This window comes from Heterodontus francisci, chromosome 42, assembly GCF_036365525.1.
Source record: "Heterodontus francisci isolate sHetFra1 chromosome 42, sHetFra1.hap1, whole genome shotgun sequence".
In the NCBI taxonomy this organism is placed as follows: Eukaryota; Metazoa; Chordata; class Chondrichthyes; order Heterodontiformes; family Heterodontidae; genus Heterodontus; species Heterodontus francisci.
This window is the reverse complement of record NC_090412.1, coordinates 22,965,778-22,989,092: the sequence shown is the minus strand read 5'-3', so window position 1 is coordinate 22,989,092 and position 23,315 is coordinate 22,965,778. Positions and strand designations below refer to the sequence as shown.

Below are 23,315 nucleotides of genomic sequence, written 5' to 3'. Positions count from 1 at the left end.
CATCTTGTTGCGATTTTGCCAAGAAAATTCTGCAGTGAAAGTGGGATATATTTCCACCCTTTGCCTATTTTCTCTCTTTCTCTGCTGAAGGTACTGATTCATGCTCTGGTCCACTTCTGCCTATAGTACTCCTGCTAACTCCTCATGCCAGCTCACCAGGGCTGAGTCTCAACAGTGATTGATTGCCAGCAAGCCTTTCAACACTGTGAGACCTACAGTTCGCTCCTGACACCCACATCCGTGACCTTGCAGCCTGGGTCACTAGATGGTGATCAGAAGAGACAAACCTATCTGCTGGTTTTTCCTCCCCGCTACTTCACTTCCCCACCCTTCATTGACCCAACAGCAGTGAGGTAAATTCTAGCACCCATCACCCTATCTGAAATCAGCTACTTCAGCACTTGATCCCATTCCTGATCTGTCAAGATGAGGTTCACGCTGCGGGCTGGATTTTGAGAAACGGCAGCCCGCCTGCACGGGTCATATGCCGGAGAGCTGCCGCAGTCTTGCGTGCGGCAGCTCATTTGCATCCACTGGGCAGGCCGCTTCGCCCCAATCACGTCATCGACAATGGCATTGGCTGCCTGTGTGCAGGTGCTGACGCCATTTTTAAAGGGCTGTCCGCCTTACTGGCTAATTTAAATATTTAAAGATAAATTGAATTAAAATAGATAAATACATTTCTTTCGCTCCGGTCACACCCTGCCCCCGACAACAATTAAATTAATTATTTGCCCTCCCCCCCCCCCCCCCCTCCCCCCCACAAACACTTACCGTTATCATCTGACCTTTAACCCCCCCCCCCCCACAAACTTTCAACTACAACCCTTCCAATCATCCTCTACACCCATGACGTTCCCTGAAGGCACGGGATTGCAGGCTGCCGGACCGAACATCACAATGTTACATCTGGCTGCAACGTGAGCTTCAGCAAATCAATCGTTTTAATTTATTTAAATATTCAAATTGGGATCCCATCACCAAGTGGCGGGGTGGGGGTGGGCTGGGGGGGGGGGGGGGTGAAGAGAGTGTCACGAGGCCTCGCGACCGCCAGTAATATTGGGCAACGCCATCTCGGCGTCGGGGGTGCGTGGCGGCCCTCTCCCGGAGGCATTTTCCGGTCTACCCCACCCCCGCCATGAAAGCTGACGTCGGGGGGGGGAGGTCGGTAAAACCCAGCCCTGACGTTTCATATTTACACTGTTTTGATTAAGACGAGAAAGCAATACTTTATATAAAGAATTGTAAAGTAGGAAACGCCATCTTCTGAGAAAATAATCCCCCCCCCCTCCCATTTAATCTGCTGAATTGCAAAATATAAGTGAGGTGTGTTATATCTTGTCTTTCTTTTTAAAAAGTAGTCACTGCCTTGTAGTGGTGATTTGGGACCTTGTGTAAATGGCTCTGGGGTCTGAGCTGCATCTGCAGTTTCCCATAGTCCCTGATCATCCTTTGCAACCATGGCCTGTTAATACGATAGTTTGTGAATGAGGAGACCAGTAGGTTGGAGACGAGTAATATGTACAACTTGGGTTCTGGTATAGTGAGATTGTTTGGTCAAAGGAAGGGTGTGATCCTTTCGTTTCTGTATTCTGTGCTTGGCTGCTTTGGTTTCCAATTTCTCTGTATATACCAGCACTTTTTCTCTGAAATAAAAAAAAAACAAGTTTAAAAAGGACAATTAGATCTTCTTCCAGTCTCTTTCTATACTGATTAGATCTAGCACTGAGACACTCACTAAGAATCACAACCCCATTATTTGAAATTGGACTGTTCATCAGTTTAATTTCTTTAGCAGTTGCATTAAAGAGACAGTACCTGAGTTGGGAGCTACAAAGGGGTCGTTACCCAGATGTTGAGAAGGTGAAGCCACCACGTCTGCAATGACAGATGATTTAAGACGGTAGAAATTATAGTCGACAAATTTTCTGTGTACATGCTCTATGGTCTCCTATTACACTACAGTGTGCTTTATTTTTATATGTGGTTTAAACTGTTTCACTGCTTCAGGTCAATGTTGTAAAAGTAGCGCACATGGGATTGTAGTATCAATGCAATAATTTCTCATAGGTAAATGTTGCTAATCAAAATTTATACCCTTTCTGTTGCCACTGGGTACAAAGAAGGTTGATGTTCTAATATCCTAAAATGAGAAATTAGGCCTCCCCTCTTCCCCCTCCTTCCCCCGCTCCACAGGAAGCCTGAGGTTCTCAAACTTCTCTCAGCCTTTCCTTAATGTTGCAACAACTGGATTATCCAATTCTCAAAGAAAATCAGTACCAGGCCCTGAACACAGGCTTGAAGCAATGCTGACAGTCATCGTTTCAGTAGGAAGTTAACTTGGTTGATTGTTCAATTACAGTTTATTGTATCATTTCATGACCCCAAGTGAGAGATTGGTAATGTTGATCACCCCTCTGACTGTACTCTGGAGAATCTCCAGGAATGCTCCACTGATCTTCAATTTGTTGCTGCTTCCATTGTAACTATGGTTACCAGTAAGGCTTGGATTGACTTTGTTTTTTTTCCATCTGATGAATGAAAACCTAGTGGTGGCTTTAAATCTAGAATCCAGGGATATTTCAAGATGAGCTGATTGATATAAGACTTGATATAAATTGGCTGACCCAAAGAGGTACTGTCTCTTGAAAATGCATTAAAATGGTATTATTGACCAGCATTGGACACAAACATTAAAGTAAAATAGCTGTTCTGTTTGGCATAATGGTGGACTGACCAAACATTTGTGTGTGTGCGCATACGTGTGTATGGGTTTATTTTGTGTAGGTGTCCTTTTTTTTTTAACGCTACTTGCTTTTATATAGCAACTTTCACACGGATGTTTTATAGGGCAAGGGATAGACACTGAGAAGGCATTAGGGAAGGTGATCAGAAAGTAATGTATTGGGACAGCAAAGCCAAAAAGGGGGGAGGAAGAAAATGCCAAGTGGCAGGAGCAAGGTAGATGAAGGCTTTACCACCAGTAGTGGATTGGAATGAGAGGGACTCGTAGATCAGAGTTGGAAGAGCTGAAGGTTTGTGATGGAGGGCAAGAGAAGTTTGAGAGACATGGAGGAACTTGAGGATGAGAATTTGACAACATAACACTGGAGGTCAGGGAATGAGTGGAGGTGGGTGAGGATAGGGGTTCTCACATTTTGAGGAGCCAGCAGATCGGTTCATGGGAATAACGACTTGTACAGAAACGTTACTTCCTTTGAAACTTTAACGTTACTTCCTTCTAACTTTGGGTTAGAATGTCTCGCTTCAGCCTAACTTTACATTTTGAGTTTCATTCAGATTTGGCCTGCTAGTTAACTCATTACCAGCTCCCCACCTATGGAGTAAACATAGTTTAACTGTCACCCACGTTGCCAAGTTCAAACTGGCAGCGCTTCATGCAATGTGATTGTAAACTACAGTTCTTTGAGTATCACATTAGCACAAGCACAGTTCCCTCTGTTGAGAGCACCTCCTCAATACTTACTTCACGATCAGACTGAAACAGGAGGAGGTCAAGAGAAGGTATGGAACATGGAAGTAACTATTGAAGTGAGCTCTTACAGTGACCTTGGAAATTGTGCTTTGGCATTGTGTAACAATGGCACAATATTTGCTGAATATTTTTAATGTATGAAGACCTTCTTAGTGAATTAATTTCAGAACAATTTTAATGGATCATTCCAATCCTAGTCAATGCGTTAGAACACCAACAAATTAATTGAATGTTTGAGTCTTAGTTTTGGTTCGAGATGTTTGGACGGTCCACCAGTCAGAGTGCCTTTTTAAATGGTGTTTCAGCCTTGTGCATAATGAGTCTTCAATCCAGCTCCAACTTTGAACATGGAGAAAGCACTGAGCAGTATTAGCCTGTAGTGTAAAGTCTGGTCTACTCATGGCAGGCTTATATGGGAATGAGTACAGGCTTTTAAGGTTTCATTGATATCCATTTAGATTTCGTACGGCCATTAAAGGTTTCTGACTGACAGTGAGCTGCAGCAAACCCTCAGATTCTGTGAAAATGGGTAACAGAACCTGAGCCTAAAGGCAAAGGTAAACTCTGCTCATTTCAGATAATCTGTGTGGAATGTTGCTACCCTTCCTTGGTTTAAAATGCACTATGAGGGGTGAGATGTGGTGCTGTACTGCCAGGCCACCTTTTAGACAGATATGCCAACTGATAAACAGACACTTAAACCGCAAATCGTAATATTTTCTTTTTTTTAAGAAAATTAAACAAAAGTAAATTAAATTAAGCTATTTTGAATTTTGGGGAAATTAACTTCTTTTAAAAAGAAAAAAAAAACAATTTAAACTCTAAACCAGTTCGAGAGGGAGCTCTTTCTTTATGGAGCAGTTATTTACATTCATGATGTTAGTGGAGAGCCCATCACCAGACAGTGAGGTAGCTCCCAGTTGAAAGATTGCACCATCATGATTTGGAAGGGATCCTCAGAGACTGAAGTGGGGCCATTGCCTTGTGTTTTGTAATATAAACACATCCCATTTATACGGAGTGCAGGTTAAATATTAAACTGAGCTTTCAAAATGAAGGTCCCAATGAGTAATGCAAAGAATTTGCCCTGTAGATGCATTCCAGTAAATGTGAGACTCTTAGCCAGGTGTTAAAGGTTTGAGTGCTGGTACTGCTTGTGCTGTTTACCAGTGTTTTTAATAGCTAACTTCAGGGCAGGATACTTTATTGAGTGCTAAATTTTGACAGGACACTATATCAACAAAGCACAAAAACAAATGCAGTCAAATTGCTTGGGAAACATTGCCCCACTGAAAGGACATTCTTGCAACAGCTGTGGCGAAGCTCCCGACTCAGGGCCGTTCTCAAGGATGCTGTTGACCAATTAGCTAAGAAACAAGAAAAACTGCTTCCAAACAAGTCATGAATAAACTTAGAGACATTACAAAGGGAGAGGTAGTCTTCTTAAAATTCTGGTTGGACTTTCTTTCATAAAATGGACACAAGTAAGCGCTACAGGTGTGACACGTGGGCAAATAGACTTCCTCAGAATTGTGCAAATAATGTGTTCTTGAAGATTCTGTTCCATGGCGACAGCTGAAACAAAAAGAGGCCTGTCAGGTAAACTGCTTGTCTGGTTGTGACATAGGGAAATATCCAATCTGCAATGGGCTGTCCCTTTTCCAAACCAAAAACTAACCCAATTTCTGCTGGATGCCTCCATGGCTGGCTAAGGTGCTTACTGACTGCATGCTGTGCATGCCGGGAGTTGATGATCATGTATCTGTGTGTGTGTGTGGGTGTGTGGATGCGGGGGTGACCCTTGGTGCTTGACCTCCTCCCAAAAGGTTTGCTTTTTCTGCCTCCATGTCATCATCAATTGCTTCATTGCCTAAAATCATTGCAGACATTGACATCTAATTTCTTCATTCTACTCACACCTACCCCTTCCTTCTCCCCAGAATCAAGACCCTAAAGCAGGTCTCCTCATTCATGACATGAGCAACATTGTAGTTGCATTGGACTATTTAACCATATCATCATTTTTTTTTTAAAGTTTGTCAGACAATGTCTTGGTCATCTATGAAGAAATGATGCTCGATCTACACAAATTTTCTCAAATTTTCCCATTACCTAGATTTAATATCTCCATCATTCATTGCTAATTAAACCAATTTGTAGCAGTTATTCTTAAAAGAATCATGGTGACTTTTTCAAAAATATCTATCACTTTTTGTATAAAATATCTTTTTGCTTTTCTTTGTGAAAGCATTTTTTTAAACTAATGGGACAACATAAATTGGCCACTATCATTGCCTGGGAAGCATACCATAACCTTGAATAGATGATCACAGGACGTGGGTTATGTGTACCACACATTACTTGTCACAGACCCAGCATGAAAAGCGCTGAACTGGAGTGATTTTCTCTTTAGGTAGTTTCGATATAAAAAGACATGCATGTTCTTCACTCTGACGAGTGCATATTATCCCAAATGGTGTTCATCCAGAACTTGGGGAGCAGTAAATGGGGGTTCCTTTCCGTCTGAGAGCGGTATCTTCATTCCATCCGTCTTTGTATCTGTGCTTCATTGTTTTCCTGTCCTTTTGCATTTTACTGTGAAGTTGGTGTTAGTGTTGTAACTCTGCAAAACCATTTCCTGTACTTGGGCTTCTAAAAGATGGCTGCTTTGGAAAGCTGATGGCACAACTCCTTAACCACCTTGCTGAAACTTCCTGGTGTATCTGTAGGCTCTTCCTTATTTTTCCCCTTTTAAGAAGGGGAATGCACTGAACTGATTGGAGGAAGTGAGGCCTTTTTTTTAGCTTTGAGTTGAAATACATCGGCACGGAGTCCAGGAACGTTCACCCTGCGCTTGACCTGTGCCATTCCTTTTCTTGAAGCTGGTGCTCAATGACAGATATGGAATGTGGTTTATTTCCCTCACTTTAAATGAGGGGGAAAAATCGCCAATAAGTAAAGAAATTAAAGATTGGGGGAGCGGGGGTGGGGGTGGGGGCAAGATTTAAATTGGCTGAGGACTTCAGTACAAGTTCCAGTAGACACAATTTTATTCTGTATTGCTTTAGCCTTTAACTTGGCGGTGTTGAGGTGGGATGGTTTGCAAATTAGTTGGGAAAGGACCTTAGTAACATCAAAACAAATTAGTAGTTGGAGACCAAAAGAGCAACTCTCGCCACATTGCCTTGGTTTTGCTTATGTATGTAATGACAGTCATGGCAACCACTGGCAAAACATCATACTGACTTGGAGAAATGCTGATAGGAGTTTTGTATTTTGTTTAAATAGAAAATGATGGGGCCGGGTTTCTGAGGCTCCCTAGTATCCGCGTGTACATGAAAAATTCTCCCCCTGTATGTATTGTAAGCTGCTGCTTTGTATGCTTTGTCCTGCTCGGCCTTCTCTGCGGTTTTTGCTCATGTATGCTGTTGCTAAACTCTGGCAGCTCTGGCTTTTTATCTTTCTATTGCTTGTACATATCCTATGCTTTAACAGACTGTTTAGTGCACTTTTGGAGTCATTCTGTATCTAACATTTGCCATGATAGCCTTTCCCTCACCTGTGACCCTGCTCCATGCTCCTGTCTGCAGTAATATGCCATCCCCTCCCCTCCCAGGAGATTGTTAGTTATTTCCCTATGTTAAGACTGCAAGCAGGCTCAAATGCAGATTAAGCTATGGGCCTCGGCTGGAGCCCTCCTGTGCGTGGGACCTGCCTCTAACTGCAGTGGCTGAGAAAGACAGATATGGCTTTACCTGCCTCTAAAATAGTTGTGAACTAAAAACAGCATGAAATAAGCTGTAATCTTACCTTTCTCACCTTCCCTTTCAGCAGCTGTTGGCTCTCTCTGTAGTTTTGTCACTTCTCCATTTAGTGAATAATGCTGGCTTTCGCAGTATCTCTTCTGTGGCCTGTGTGTTCTGAGGCTCATTTCTTCACTTAACTTTTTTTTAAAAACATAAAGCTTGCCCTCAACAGAACTTGTTCTTCTTGGAATCTGTATCTTGAGTTTTGAGAGGTTCAGTCACGGTAGTGAAGGAATAAGTTTTGTTATTTCTGAGAGGGGCCATGAGGTAAAGTAGGTAATCTTGGACCATGTTGTGACAGGTCCATCTTGTGTAGGGTAAGGTGAAGGTCTGATAGGATGGAATGACTGGGGGAAACCAAGGCAAGGTCATGCCTAGATCACTGTCAATGCTCTTTAATTACACAGCAGTGTTGATGGCAGTCACAGAAAAATTGTATGACCCAGACCATGCAATGCTGCTACATAAATGCATCCACATATGGTGGATGAAATTGCTCTCGAGAAATTTAAATAAACTTAAAAATTGTGGACAAAATCTCAAATTTGACAGTTATCAGATATGAACTTATTCTCTGGAGTGAAGAGGTAAAAATTAACAATATAAACAAAGTGTGTAGAATTCTGCAGCAACCAGGAAACTGGGCATCTTCTAGATCTTAAATTTTGTATTTAATGTAGCCTTTTGTAGGCCAGCAGAGAGATACTGCATCTCTATGGGCCAATCACAAAACACAACCAACTCCTTTATCTCAGGAGTTTTAATTTTTGGGACACAAATTAATGACAACATTGAATCAGCAAAGTTTGTCAATGCTCAAAATCTCCAGTACCCAGTTTGAAGCCAATTTAATATAAGCTCCAATGTGCCCAACAATCAGTTGGCAGAACACATGACAAGGATGCTGTACCCTCAGTCACTCCTGCATCCAGGACAGTTGGGTCGGTATCCTGTTGCCCTGTAACTTCAATTAGCCTAATTACCAGTGAATTTGTGCTCCTGGGGTAGCCTTTTGGGAATTGAGATGTGGATTTCAGCACCCTGCACTAGAGGTTCTTGTTATGCAGTTGCTCAGATACTGGCCATTCTCCAGTACCTTGTCTATATGGACATTCTTTACGTGTAACCTTTTTGACCACCGGTGGCATCACAGTTGAGCCTGATCCTGCCCTCCCCAACCATCGACAAGTGCACTTTCCGGCAAGAGTTGTTGGATTAAATAATCAGGAGCACAGACCCTGGATGATCTTCATTATTCTCTCCCTCCCTTGAGGTGGGTCCAATTGTAAATACCCGATGGCTGACCTGCTTCTCATCAGCTAACTCCACACATGCTGGGGGATTCAACCCGAGCCCTTCGGTTGTATTTGGCCCAGTACTGCACCTGGCAGTGTCTTTACCCACTGGAGTATTGGTGGTTATTCAGAACCTGAGTTACAGTTTTTAACCAAAGTTGTGTTTTGTGATTGATAGCTGTAGAACTCTTCAGTTCTCTAACACGTTTCCTTCTTCTGTTTGTTCCAGTTGGATATTTCAAATCCAAACTAACCAGTCATTTAACTATAGTTTGTTTTCCATGGATGCTTTACCCATGATACAGGTATTTAAAGCAAGTCAATCACTTGGAAATTGGCATGACAATAGGAATAAAAATACAATTTAAATATTTGAAATATCCAATTTGGTTTGTTGTGTTCGGTACCTCAACCAATCAGTTTAACCTGTTTGGATGACAGTTCAGTTTACATGAGCAGGATTTCTGTTTGTCCGGATAACTTTAAGACCTCAGGTGTGTTCCAAGCGGATTATTGTAGCTTGTTCATTTTACTCTGTATAGTAATTGGTATTGTCTATTTGTGGTGAATTGTCCTGTGTTGTATCTGGCTGTGTCTATGTCCATTTAAGGCTGTTGCTAGAAAATGGTAGTTTTTCATTCTGAACAATTGTAATGGTGAAACTCTTGGCTTTGGAGCCGAAACACTTTTTCAGTCTTTATTTTTAATCATAAGTTCTCCCAAATATGTTGGTCTACAAGCTGTTGATGGGGTGACATGCTTCAAAATAATGGGGTAAGAACAGGGTCTTGGGTTATCACATGAATCGGGCAATAGCGAATCCGAAGCCCGTTTTGCACCATGACTGATTTTTTTCATTCAAATTGAAGTCAGTGACAAAGGAAATTGAGTGGGCTGTCAACTCACTATCGCTCCTCTTGCATTAGAGCCCAAGAGCAATTTATCTCCCATTTGTATCTCCAAAAGAACAACTGGAGGTGCCTTTTTGACACCTTTTGTCACCGCCTGAAATTCTAACAACAGCCTTTTGATTTCCATCCCAGTTGTCCTTTACAGCAAATGTTGAGCCTTTTACTGCTTAAAATGTCATTTCACTCCACTTTCCCGACATTAACACCCAGCTAGTTCACGATCACTTTCCTACACATGCCCATGTAGTTCACCTTAGCAATGGAGGGTGGGATTGGTAGGTAGTGAGCCAAAGGCCTAATGCTGCTTGAAGCCTGAAGAATCGCTGACACCACGATGCCTGTCTTGGCTGTTTGATTTTTTTTTCCATGAATGTCATCACCACGGAAATAAAATTAGTCTAAAATATCATTTTATGGTGAGTGTGTTTTTTGTGTGTCAACTAATCATGTGTTTGGTAGGTTGCATGGAATTGTAATTCATTCAGCACCCTTGCACATGTTCACCGAATTTTATTTTGATTCACCAGTTTTCTTTTAATTGTTTCCCATGGATTCAAACATATCTCATCGCCAATGGCCAGTTATGCTGATGAAGCACAAAAGGGTGTTTCTATATTGCACTTTGATGCATCTTACGAATTACATAAGCACCAGTTCCTGAAGCTGACCAACTTATTTGAAAACTGACAAACTGTTATTTTTGGCTGGGCTGTCTGACGTTTCAAATATAAACTGGACATTCAAAGGTTTTTTAAAAAAAAATAGAAGTGTTTTAGTTCCATTTTTACATTCTTACATCTTATGATGTGGAGGTGCATCATTGGAGGTTAATAATTTTCAAACCATTCTTCCACTCATGCTTTGCCTCACCTCCTGGCATTTGACTTTGCAATATGGGGAAGCACTGTGGATGAATTTCATGAGGGAGGAGGTGCTTTTGAATCTGCTGCATATCACTGGATGTAGGTCCCTGGGTATCTGTATCACTGTCGTGGGGAATTCCAACAAGTTACAACTCCCAAGGCTGCCCTGGAGTGTGCTCCCATTAAGCATTCTTGCAGGTGTAGCATCAGTGCTGAAATATAGTGTGAGACCAAGAGTTTTCTCAGAACAAAAAGAAAATCTCTCCAGGAGATGAAACAATTCCTGTGACCATTGCAGAGAAATACCAGCTTCTCCCTCAGCCACAGAGGCTGATATCCCTTTCAGTGGACTAACTGATTCCCACAACAAGGGCCTTATAGCAGAAGAAAGTTTATCCCAGTAACAGTGCAAGAACAGATCACGGTTACATTTTTAGGTGGATATCATGTCTGTAACGTACACAAACATTAGGCAAACAATAACCATAGAAGTTACATTGTGGTAGGAGAGGATGAAACCTTGCTCCCAGGCCTTCACCAAACTCTGTATCTAGCTGTTGGAAAGTGATGGCATTGAGGAGAATGTTCTCTTTGCTATCTTTTTGTTCTCGTATGCTTAATCATCCAGATATGAGCCTTCCCCCTCCCTGACATAGTCAACCTTGTGGATGATTGGGTGGGAGTCCACCAACACTTATCCATCCAGTTTATTAATACCCATCCCTTTTCCTCCATCACATCCTTCTATCACACACAATACATCCTTCTATTCTCCTGGGTCATCCATAGGGAGCATATAAATGGATCGTCAAATGCTAGAGTGAATCAGGAATGTTATCTGAAGGAATATTCCATATTTTATCAACAAGTAGGCTGTTATTCTGCAGGAGCCCTTTTTTTTTCAGTTGGTTTGTTATTTTAAGCTGCCAGGTTTTCCTGCTGTGATTGCTTCACTTGCTTCTCACTTTCACTTTTTTTTATAACTATAATTCTGGTTTCACCGCTGCCTGTCTCTTCACCACCCTCCCTCACTTTGGTAGCCTGATGGAGCACAGGTTCGAAACTGCTGAGACCAGGTAATTAATGCGCACACCGTGTGTGTGTGTGTGTGTGTGTGTGTGTGTGTGTGTGTGTGTGTGTGTGTGTGTGTGTGTGTGTGTGTGTGTGTGTGTGTGTGTGTGTGTGTGTGTGTGTGTGTGTGTGTGTGTGTGTGTGTGTGTGTGTGTGTTTCTCTGTCTGTCTGTCTGTCCCTCTCCTCATTGAGCTGAATTTTCAGGGCCCTTTAAGGAAGGGCTGGGAGACTGGAGGGCTGACAAAATGGCAGGGGAAGGTGCCGGGAGGAAAGCCCAGTGCCTTCCCACTGCCATGCCATATTATCTGCCAACAAGCCAATTGAGCCACTTAAGTAGCCAATTAAGGATCACTAGCATTTTGCTCGCATCAGGAGGGCCTGCTGCTGTATTGGGAGACTGCCCAGTGAAACCTGGTGCCCCCCCTACCCCTCCCAAAGTGGGTTCCGGGTGGGGGGGAACCCTCCTTTTTGGGTACTCCATAGCCCACAGAGGGCTCTCCTCTCCACCCCAGCGCCATGGCCAGCCTTGTGGCATCCAGTTGGCATTCAGTGATCGCGCACCCCTCCCCCCAATCGCCAGGCCTGCCAGCCTGCCTGGCTCCAGCTACCCCCCAACCCAAATTACCCAGACATTGAGGCACCCTCTCCCTGGAGCTGCAGGTTCAGTATTGGCCACCTCGAGCAGTAGTGCTGCTGAGCTGTCAGCCCTCTGATTAGGCTGAAGCTCTTGGGTGCGGGCCGCAGTCCTTAATTGGACAGCTGCCATTGTGGCGGCCTCTTAATTGACCACTGCCCTGGGTCCTGCTGCCGGCCGAAGCGGGGTTGCCTCCCGCTTTCCGCCCTGGCGGCGGGACTTCCCTGTTAATGGCGAAATTCAGCCCATTGTCTGCTTTATTTCAAACTGGTCTTTTTAACACTGTAAGCTGCACAGCATCTGTGATTCAGGTCACTGAGGTTCAGATCACATGAAAATGCACAACGACAAGCAAAAGTTTTTTTTTTTTACAGGTCAGAGATGGCAAACAGCATCTGATTTTCAAATTATGTCTTATTACTGCTGATACAAGGTATTATCTGACTTTTTGGGGGTGGGGGGTGCAGAGCAGGTGCAATTCTCTCAACCGCTCCTGAGGTCACCCACATTTGTTGTGTTAAAGATTCATTGTTGTTAAGCCTTGTGATATCTCACCCAAGTGGTTGTATTGGATATATGAAGTTATACAGTGAGAACTGCTGGTCTGTTTGACCATAGGGGGCGTCACATCAAACTCCAGTTTTTCAGCCAACATCCACATGATGAACTCCCACTGATGCCTTGCGAAATAGCTTTTCTTACTTCAAGACTGAAAATCCTGATTTAAATTCCCCAATTGATGGACTTTACCTTTGTGTGCAGGGGAATGGTATATTGTACTGTTACTGGTTCCCCTTCCGAGCCTCTTTTTATCTCCCCACACATAGCCTGTTGTGAACCAGTGACTTCTCAGGTTTTCATTAACCTGTTCTAGAGATGCCTTGAATGCAACCTTAGTGTTTCCTGTCCTTCGTCTGGGAAGCAGCCTGCCATCTCCTGACTGCAGTGTAGTTGGAATGAGAGGGCATGCTGGTGGATTACCTGTAAAACAATAGCATAATAGAGTCAATATGGTTCTAGAAGGCGAAGATCATAACATAAACCTCCGAGACTTTGAGGACCTTAGAGACAGACCGAGCAGTTCCCTCCAATGTGGGAAAGTTTCCTCTGTGCTCATTGCAGCAACATGTAAACACATTCTTTTATAAAAAGCGTTTTGATTTCATTGTACACAGGAAACCGTCCCCTGTTATTTGACATTTCAGAAGGTTTTGACAAAGTTCCATATGAAAGGCTTCTAATTCAGCAGAGAGGCACAGGAATGCAGGCAGAGTGCAGGACTGGGTAATAAACCGGTAAAGGATAGGAAATGAGGCTGGGTTCAAAATGACACTGTGAATATATTTTATGCAGGACCATTGTCGGCTACCCCTGGATTTGAGGATGACGTCTATTCAGGGTCGCGAGTTTCTGCCATGGGTCTTCATGTACAGGACAGTGTCTCTGGACAAAGAAAAGTGGTAGAAATGCATTAAGTGTTCAGAGTTAATAAGGGCTGGTGAACCTTTGAGCCAATGTTGGACTAGGAAAGTGTTGAGTGGAGTCCCATTGTGGAGAAATGAGGTAAGGTAACTATTCTGGGATACATGGTCATAACAGCGGGACATCAGTCCACAAGGTGAATCTAAGCTGGACAATGCACTAAGCAGACTTTGCTTGGTGTACAGTTCCGACTGCCACACTACCAGAGATACACAAGTACAGACGAGAGTGCAGAGAAGAGCAACATGAATTATTCCTTGTGTAAGGAGAAGAGCTATGAGGATTAAAATAATTTAAGCTATATTGTCTAAAGAGACGATTGTTAAAGGGGAGACCTTGTTAAATTACATAAAATATTCAATGCCTTCAACAAGAAAATGATGGGATTAGAGGTTAGAAATATGAACTAATGAAAAGAAATGTAAATCCAATGTTAAAAAATGATAAATATCTGGAATAATCTGCCAGTTTTAGGTACTTTCAAACGGCTTTCATGCTAGGATGAAAGAGTGGGTACTAAAAGGACACGTTTCGGGCCAGTGACCGTTTTTTCACCCTTGACCTTTATGTTCTTGTGATTTTTTTTTTTCTGTCTAATTTCTTGGTTATTGATTCAGGACTATTTGAAATATCCTGTGCATAATACATCTGATTAGCATGAATTAATGTGGATTATGTTGTGCTTTTGCACTTATTGGACGTACCATTGCAAGAGATTGAACACTGAATGTTACTACTTTTTAATCATGTCGACCAGATTACTCTCAGCACACAAAGGGTCTTGTAATTTCCTTCATAACTCTGAGCACCATTGCTCTTGGGTAGGCAGGTGTGTTGTGTGCTACAGGATATCTCCTCTGTGCTTCCTGGGTGTACTCCAAAGGGTCCAGTGTATGTGATGAAGGTAAGCAGTCACATGCATTTAATGGCATAAATCTACCAGCTCAAGGGGTGAGATGCATGTGAGATGGTAGAGACAGGGCAGTTTCAGTGGGTGTTGTGGTGTGCATTGTGTTCTGGCAGTTTTTGGTTCCAGCTATTGCAGTGGAACTGAGAACAGCACCAAGGGAGCTGGTCAATTGGTCTTACTTGGGTACCTTACCAGTCGCTTGAACTATCCAAGGGAGTCTGAACCACATATCGTGGTTCCCAGTGTTTCAGGCAAAGCTCCCAACTGTGTTTCTCTTATCCATTCTGAAACAGTACAATCTAGAGGTTTGCCTTCAGCATCAGGAGTCCAGAACCAGCAGTCTCAAATTACTTGTTAATTATATGATCAAGATGGTAGAAGTGAATTGGAGTGAGTTTTAATGCTGTGCAATATAATACATTTCAGTGGGGTGTTTCTTGGATGGGGTGGGGTGGGTACGGTTTTATCTATGGTGGTGACAGGACAAATAGTGTACGGTTCTTGGGAAGGACTAGGCTTTGTGACCTCTTCCCATTCAATTTCATTCATGCTCTCTGCTATTCTATTGTAAGGTGTTCTACTGATATAAAGAAATCAAAACACACTTGTTAAGGTGAGAATACTGCTATAAATCTGGTGCCTGAGTCTGATGTACACTAAGAGACACTGGGGTAGATTTTCAACTTGCTGCCTGGGTGTAAAACTGATGTTACAGACTGTTATAGAAACCACTGATATTCATTTCCATTTCCAAGTTGAAAATACACTCCACTGACTTTATGTTGAACTGAAGAGGCTTCCATCTAAATTGTTTGGGTATGGGAGAGGAGAAAATCTTGGCTTCTGATCAATAATTCCTTTAATTAAATAAGACTCTAGACTGTTCTTTATGATCTAGAAACAATCCAAAATTTTGTCCATCTCTGTTTAATTGAAATTACTGTTTAAGTAGTGCACTGGGACACACACTCCAATTCCTACAAATCCTGGATAAATAAAAACCCAATTCAGATTCACTAGATTGCAATGCCAGATATTGGTGGCACAATTTGCCCACAATTAGCAAGCAATCCTCTCCTCACGCAGTGAACCTGTAGTAGTTGGGAGTGGTGTTACCAGAAGTAACACACTGCGGTAAATTCTACCCCTACCAGTCCCAGAGAACGAGGGTCCAAGCTGGGAGCACACACTGGCCAAATTTACCCAACATAGCCTATTTAAAACCTCTTGAAATAAGTTTGAGAGGATTTTGTGCAAATGTTTAGTTATTTCCCCGGTTGAAGCTAGTGTAAATATTTTAATAATGACTTCATTGCAGCTTTTGTTTATCTGTGTAAAATTTGCTCTTCAAACTGTACACATCTTCCATGAGATCCCGTACAGTTTTTCCCAAATGACAGGAGAACTCTCCAAGATTTTTTTCCAAGCAGACTGTTTTCTTTACTAAATCTTCCATGATAACTGCTGGTCCGGTTGCTGTCCTACAGAGTATCGAATCCATTGTCAGTCTATAGAAGTGGGACTATCCCATCAAGCTGATTGTAGGATGGCCCATCTCACTGTTAGAAATAGCCTGTGAACTGCATCCAGCTCACTTTATCATGGGGTTTGGCTTTGCTCAGTATTGGTTTGCTAACTTGTGACATTTTAATCAAAGGTGCCAGGTATATTTCTGTCTCATCATTGCTGTTAATGAGGGAAGGGAGCCACTGCCTGAAAAAGTGTTACATCTGGTATCACATCTTGTATTTTTACATAATCAAAACAATCCTCCTCACAAAAATCAAAATGTCCAGTGGCTTATTCTATCATTGAGGATGGGGTATCCATTCTGATATCCATGTTATTTTTCATCTGCCAAGTAACAGCCTAATTTAGCAATGATTCTGCTCTAATTGTACTTGTAGAAGTTCCTCTCTTTGAGGTCCCCTGCTTGTTGGATGTTGCTGTGGTTTCCAAGATGTTGGCTGTGCTGAATTCAGCCGGTATTCGTTCCGTCATTGGCTCGACTTTGAGACCAGTTCAACACTGAGACTTTCTCTTTTTAATGATTTGTTTTTCCTTCTGTAATTTGGATTAGCACCCCTATTGAGCATGCTCAGCCAGCTTCGTCAACAGCCAGCCCTGCCTATGCTGCTATGCCTGTTGCTTCAGCCAATCTGCCTGCTGTCACTAACCTGATGGCATCGCCGATCTCACCACCTGCTGCTGCCACTCAAGATCGTCCTGCTGTGCCAGCCTCGCCTACTCTGCAAAGGTATTGGATATTCTGCTAGAAAGATCGCTGATGTGTACATTTGGTAATGCCCCGGTTAGACAGGACTCCCTTTGCCCCTCTAAAGGAAGCCTGAAAGGACTCCACTACCACATCCTTGTGTGTGTGTGTCTGTGTGTATATACACGGAAATGATCCCTAATGAGAGTGATGTGCTTACACGTCCCCCACTGCTGTATTGGGGGTACGTCTTCCACTCGTACCCCAGGGATTGCAACCATTCCTTGTCTAGTGATCCCCGGCAAAGTGGAAATAGGGTGCTTGTTGGCTTCCCTCCATACACTCTAATTTACATGTGGTGGACCAGGTTAAAGCAGCTGACTGTCGTCCCTGCGAGGGCAGAGGAAAGAAAATGCAGGACAGATGGAGAGATAGTATCACATCTCACCACCCACCTTCCCTACCATTGTTTGGTTTTACTATCCCACCTGATGCGGGGTGGGAAAATCCATAGTGTTCATATCTGCTGCCCTAAGTTCAGCTAACTCAGAATTGATCAGAAATTAAAGCTGGGATTTCAAGGTTTGCATGGCTCAGCACCACACAATGCAACACAACTCACTGAGCCACTGAGCAGACAGGTTTTACGAGACTGTTGGTGGGTTTGGGGTTCTGTGCCTGCCTTTGGGTTACTGCCCGATACTAAGTGCCGTCTCGCAACTGGTAAACCCAGCATTTCATGGGGTATTAGGCCAGGAAATGGGGGTAATGTATTCCAAAATGTCACAGGAGCTGTGCTCCCCATGCCACTTCTTGGGCCCACCTATCAAGGGCTCACACACACAGTTGCCAGTTTTTGAAATGACCATGGCTGTCCTCCATGGGATGTGGGGTTTGGGATTGAGTTGACAGTTCGATGATATGTCTGTTAATGGGATATTAACATTGAAATCCTTTGGGGCAGACACCCATCTCAAAGCTGAGCCATGCAGATTGCAGTTCTCTGGGTGGGATGTGGAGAAGTAGAACTGTCTCTTGAATCTGAGACTCTTCCACGTACATTAACCATACAAACAAATGGCCCAGTGGATAGATAGGATGCTTGGAGCTGGATAAGCAGTGGGAAGTTTATCCGTGCACTATGCTGATAAGGTGCCAGTTTCTAGTTAATCATTACGCAAATGGTTCAGTCTCTTAACCTTGGCTCTCTGCTTCCTGGAGAATGATGTTTTCTTTCACTTCCAGGTGGATATTTTTCGGCAAAAGTTTTGAGCTTTGCTAACTTGCTGTAGTGAGTTTAACTGCACTGTATTATTTGAACATGTTCAATGTTAAAAATGTTAAATTCATTAAGATATCAAGTCCGTGAAAGGTGTTCTCTCTCTATATCTATATATCTATATCTATATATCTATATATCTATATCTATATATCTATATCTACATATATCTATATAGATATAGATATATATATATGTATTGCAGTTAAACCAGATCTTACATTAATTTAATGCAATGACGACATTGTTACGACCAGGTGAGAAAGGGGTCTAGGGGTCCCTTTCAGCCTTCACCTGGTTTTACCATAACCAGGTTTAATTTTGAACACACTGTTTTTTAGCTCCCCCTTGATGAATCCTTGTTCACCGCTTTCCAATTATAAGGCAAAGAAACCAGCACAAATAGGCTTTTTTACGTTTAAAGAAGAAAAGTTGAAATCTATTAAACTTAAACTCTAATTTGGTTAACGCCTATGGATACAAGCCGTGCCCCACGCTAGCATGCATGTGCGATACACACATGCAAATAGAGACAGAAAAGAGCAGAAGAAAAATAAAGTGGAAATGTTTAAGACATTTATGTTACGGTTCTTTGAGATCACTGTAGAGTCCTTGATTGTAGGTAGATCTTGCTTTTCGTTGGGGCCCAGTATTCTTCTTAAACCTTTTTTGCTGCAGGAGACTTTTCTCTCTTGGGGTTCATGTGTCCAGTGGATTCAAAGGCTTGTGAGAAAGAGATGGGAGCAGGCAGACAGGAGAGGCTGTGGCGAGCCAGCCAGGAGAGATCTTCTCAGTCCAGGAACACTCTGCTTTTTGCCCAAACTGTACAAATTCAAAAAACTCAGGTTGCCCAGCAGATTATTCATGTGACTAGCTTGTTTGCCTATGTCCATTTGTGTATTCGGCCATCTTAGCAGTCAACCTGGAATGCGAGCTCCCCCACCTTCAATGTCTGACGATCAAAAGTCCATTGTGGGTTGAATGTGTCAGGGAATGGCTGCTTTGTCCTTCCAAACACTGTCTGTTAATATGCAAATGTATTTTCCAGCCATGGCTGATCTGTTTAACAAGTTCTTTCTTCACTCCAGTAACAGTTTAAAATCAATGTTCATGACAAAATTAATGTGCCTCATTCTTGGCAGGTGGGGCCTAGCATGACAACATGAACTGGTAGAAAGTCTTCCTTTAGTTGCTGGGGTGGATTGAATTGCACACGCAGTTAAGAAAGAATGAGCCCTCTAAAATACTGCTCATTTTCCTGCTTCAAAACACAGTAGTAACATAGCCCAATAGGAGCCAAAACATTGATCACTAAACATTGCCACACCGTTGTAAATCGGTCATATAAGTGAGATGTTAAAGAGCCACGTGTAGCTCCAGAGCCACAGATTACCAACCTCTGCATGATATGAACATTAATTATTGTTCGTTATAGTCAAATCTGTTGGTCAGTGTATTTTCCCCCTTTACCAGAACTATAATCAGATCAAATAGTTGGAGGGTGGCTTCATTTCTGATTGACCAGGATGTCCCTGCCCCAATTGTACTATCAGGTTAAATGGGCAACATATTGTAGAAATACATAAAGTTGCAACATGGATACAAAGCAACCAGTTCATGTCAATGTTTACCCTCCAGTTGAGAAATTAGTTCTAATCATCTTTACCCGCCCTGTTGTCCCATCCGTTTTATCACATTTTCCTGCACCCACCTATCTAATCTAATCTTGAATGTTAACAGTTTCTGCCTCAACAACTAACCCTGGAAGTGAGCTCCACTACCTCTCAACTCTGTGTGAACAGGTTCCTCCTGCCCTCTGTTCAAAATCTTTCATTTAATCTTGTATCTATGTCCCCTCGTTCTGGACCCCTCAACTACTGAAACATTCTGCTACCATTTAGTCCGTCCCATCCTTTCACAATTTTAAACAACTTAATTATATTACCCTGTAATCTGCATTTATTTTATGAAAACAGCACTATGTTTTCAAGTGTTTCTTCATATTTGTTTTTTCTTATACCCAGCAGCATCCTAGTGAATCTCATTGTACTATCTCTGAAGCCTTACAGAGTAACTCGGGTCTTATTAAGGCTTTACATAGGCACACCATTACTTCCTGATTTTAAAATTTTATACCTTGTGATAAAACTAGAATTCCATTAGCTTTTTTATAGCCTTATCAACCTGCGGTGCTGCCTTTAATGTCCTGTGAAGCTGTAACCCAAATCCCCGTGCTCTTCTCCAGCACTAAACCTACTTCCATTCAGAGTATAATTACTGCTGGGATTTTTTTAACCAAAACATATCACCATGCACTATTCCTCCTTATGTCAGTGGACTGGTTTACTCTGGGTCAGATTTAGACAATCACAAGTTTTCCAATTTATGTTTGTACAGTTAGTCGGGACAGAGGATATCTGTACTAGTGCCACAAATGTTCCCAAAGTGTGGTTTAGCAGGTTCCTTATTTGAGGAATATTCATTTCCATCGTGGCGTCCCAGCTGATAGACTTCACTGTAGTAAAAATAATCTCTAGTTATTTGAGTTTTGTTGCAATGGTGTTCAGACTGACACAGAAATGACTCAAATGGGGAAAATGTCACCTTTGCTTATGAGCGTTCATGTAACCATTTTTGCCACCAGCCTGGGGATAAGAAACAGATCTCAGTACATACTGGAGCTCCGTTAGTGTATTCATGCCTACAGGGTTGGTGGAGTCTTGTCATTTTCACACTGATAAGAGTAGCTGTTCCAGTGGTTTGGTGGGTTGTACTGAACCTTATAAACCAGAAGATCCCAGCTTCAGCTCCTCATCTATTAGCTGATCTCAACTGGGAGAACAGCTGGGGCACTAACGTAGACGTCGGCACCCCTGGGCTGGGGGATGGGAAAATAACCTATTGATATTCCTAGTGGTGACCACCATCCACTGGCCCCACTGTTGGAAGTACTTTGGCTGTGACGGTGTCCAGCTTGGTTGCCAACATTCACTGTCATGACTGGTGCATGAAAGATTGCCACTTGGGTAAAGTATTGGAAGGCTTGCAGAAAGGATGCTTAATTTTTTTCATTCATCCTTGATTTGTGAGTGTCACTGGCGAGGCCAGCATTTATTGCTTATCCCTAATTGCCCTTGAGGAGGTGATGGTGAGCTGCTGCCTTGAACCGCTGCAGTCCATGTGGTGTAGGTACACCCACAGTGCTGTTAGGGAGGGAGCTCTAAGTTTTTGACCAAGAACAACAGTGAAGGAATGGTGATATAGTTCCAAGTCAGGATGATGTGTGACATGGAGGGGAACTTGCAGCTGGTGGTGTCCTCGTGTGTCTGCTGTCCTTGTCCTTCTAAGTGGTAGAGGTCTCAGATTTGGAAGGTGCTGTCGAAGGAGCCTTGGTGCGTTGCTGCAGTGCATCTTGTAGATGGTACACATTGCTGCCACTGTGCACTGGTGGTGGAGGGAGTGAGTGTTTGAGGTTGTGGATGGAGTTACGATCAAGCAGGCTTCTTTGTGTTGGATGATTTCAAGCTTCTTGAGTGTTGTTGGAGCTGCACTCATCCAGGCAATTGGGAAGTATTCCATTACATTCCTGACTTGTGCCTTGCAGATAGTGGACAGGCTTTGGGAGTCAGGAGGTGAGTTACTTGCCCCAGATTCCCAGCCTCTGACCTCTTCTTGTAGTCACAGTATTTATATGGCTGGTCCAGTTAAGTCTGTGGTCAGTGGTAATGCACTGTGGTCGGTTGTTGATGGGGATTCAGTGATGGTAATACCATTGACCATCAAGGGGAGATGGTTAGATTCTCTCTTGCAGATGGTCATTGCCTGGCTCTCATATGGTGCGTATGTTATTAGCCGCTTATCAGCCTAAGCCTGAATGTTGTCCAGGTCTTACTGCACGTGGGCACGGATTGCTTCAGTATCTGGAATTGCAAATGGTACTGAACAATGTGCAATCACCAGCAAACATCTGACCTTATGTTGGAGGAAAGGTTATTGATGAAGCAGTTGAAGATGGTTGGGCCTAAAGCACTACCCTGAGGAACTCCTGCAGCAATGGCCTGGGGCTGAGATGATTGACGTCCAACAACCACAACCATCTTCCTCAGTTAGCGCCTTTAGGACAGGGGAGGGAAGAGTAGAAATGCAAAAACAATAGAGAATGCTTTTTAGGCAAGGACATTACTGGCATACTTGGCAGCTATTTATAGGTGTATCACTGTGAGCCACTAGAGGAGACCCATGGAGTAGCTGTGACACAGTTACATCCAAAAGCTCCATTGTAGGTAAGAAATATTCACCAAATTTTGCAGTGTTTGTGTAAATCCTTGATTTATTCACCATTTTACAATCTGCTCTTGAGGCTCCTCTGCCAGATTGCCCTTTGAAACTATTGCAGGGATTACAGTGGCTCAGTAGTGATACCCTCCATTGCTTTCCTGTGTTGCTGAGGCAAGAATGAATAAAAGGGTGGGCATCAATGACGGGTTTTGGCACACCAGCGGCCTTACAGTTCCGGCACATACTGGTGAGCTAAATTCCGGATAAAGCATGCCTTTTGATTTATTGCCATTAGATTATGGGTGTATAGAATCTGTCCTTCAGAACAGTTCTCAACAGAATTCCTCCTCCATAATATCTCTGGTCTGTATCAGTGGAGGTGATTTCATAAATTATTCTTTAATGATATAATTTTCAAAAACACAAATTATTTTTTGAAAAAAGTATTAAGAACCAGGAAGTAAGATTGGGCCGTCCACGGAAGGGCCAGTTGCCTTGGAAACGGGCCGCATTTCATGCAAGGCTGCAGACATCATTCCCAATCGACCCAAAAACAATCATTCGACAGATTAAAAGGGCTCCGGAAACCATCTAACTTGTTATACATTTTACAAGGTATTTCAGTCAATCAGAGCACTCCAGCTCCTGCCCATAATCTAATGCTGTTTTACAGTAATGCTGTAGTCTAATTGGTGTCCGCTGATGTGAGCTGTTGTGTTGAGCTATGTATGTCATTGTACTGTTGATGCCTTTCTCTCTCTGCTCTCTGTGTTCTCTTCAGAGTGGCTGCACCTTCCATTGCTTCACCCATGCAGCCTGGAATGCTTGCTGGGTCCAGGACTACATCCTTGGCCGCTGCCACTGTAACTGCTGCTATCTCTGCGCAGACTAGGTACATCCATCTCCCTTCACTTTCTTTCCATCTGTTGCTGTCGACCTTATTCTACAGAAAGGATGTCACTAACAATAAACGCTGGAGGTCCCGAGTGTACCAGGCAATAAATGATTCCAGCACACTGTGAACTCCACTAATTAACCCCCCTCCAACCTTCCCCAACCCCTTAGAGTTGATGC

The 23,315-nt window shown here is 42.9% G+C and overlaps 1 protein-coding gene across 1 annotated transcript in view; it reads left to right on the top strand.

Annotated features, from left to right (window-relative positions):
• ldb3a (LIM domain binding 3a) overlaps positions 1 to 23,315 on the top strand; it is a 141,059-nt gene that overhangs the window by 88,407 nt on the left and 29,337 nt on the right. The window contains exons 12-13 of the mRNA XM_068020366.1: positions 13,253 to 13,361; positions 16,550 to 16,726. Of these exons, the coding sequence (XP_067876467.1) occupies positions 13,253 to 13,361; positions 16,550 to 16,726 (286 nt within the window). The remainder of the gene's footprint in view (positions 1 to 13,252; positions 13,362 to 16,549; positions 16,727 to 23,315) is intronic.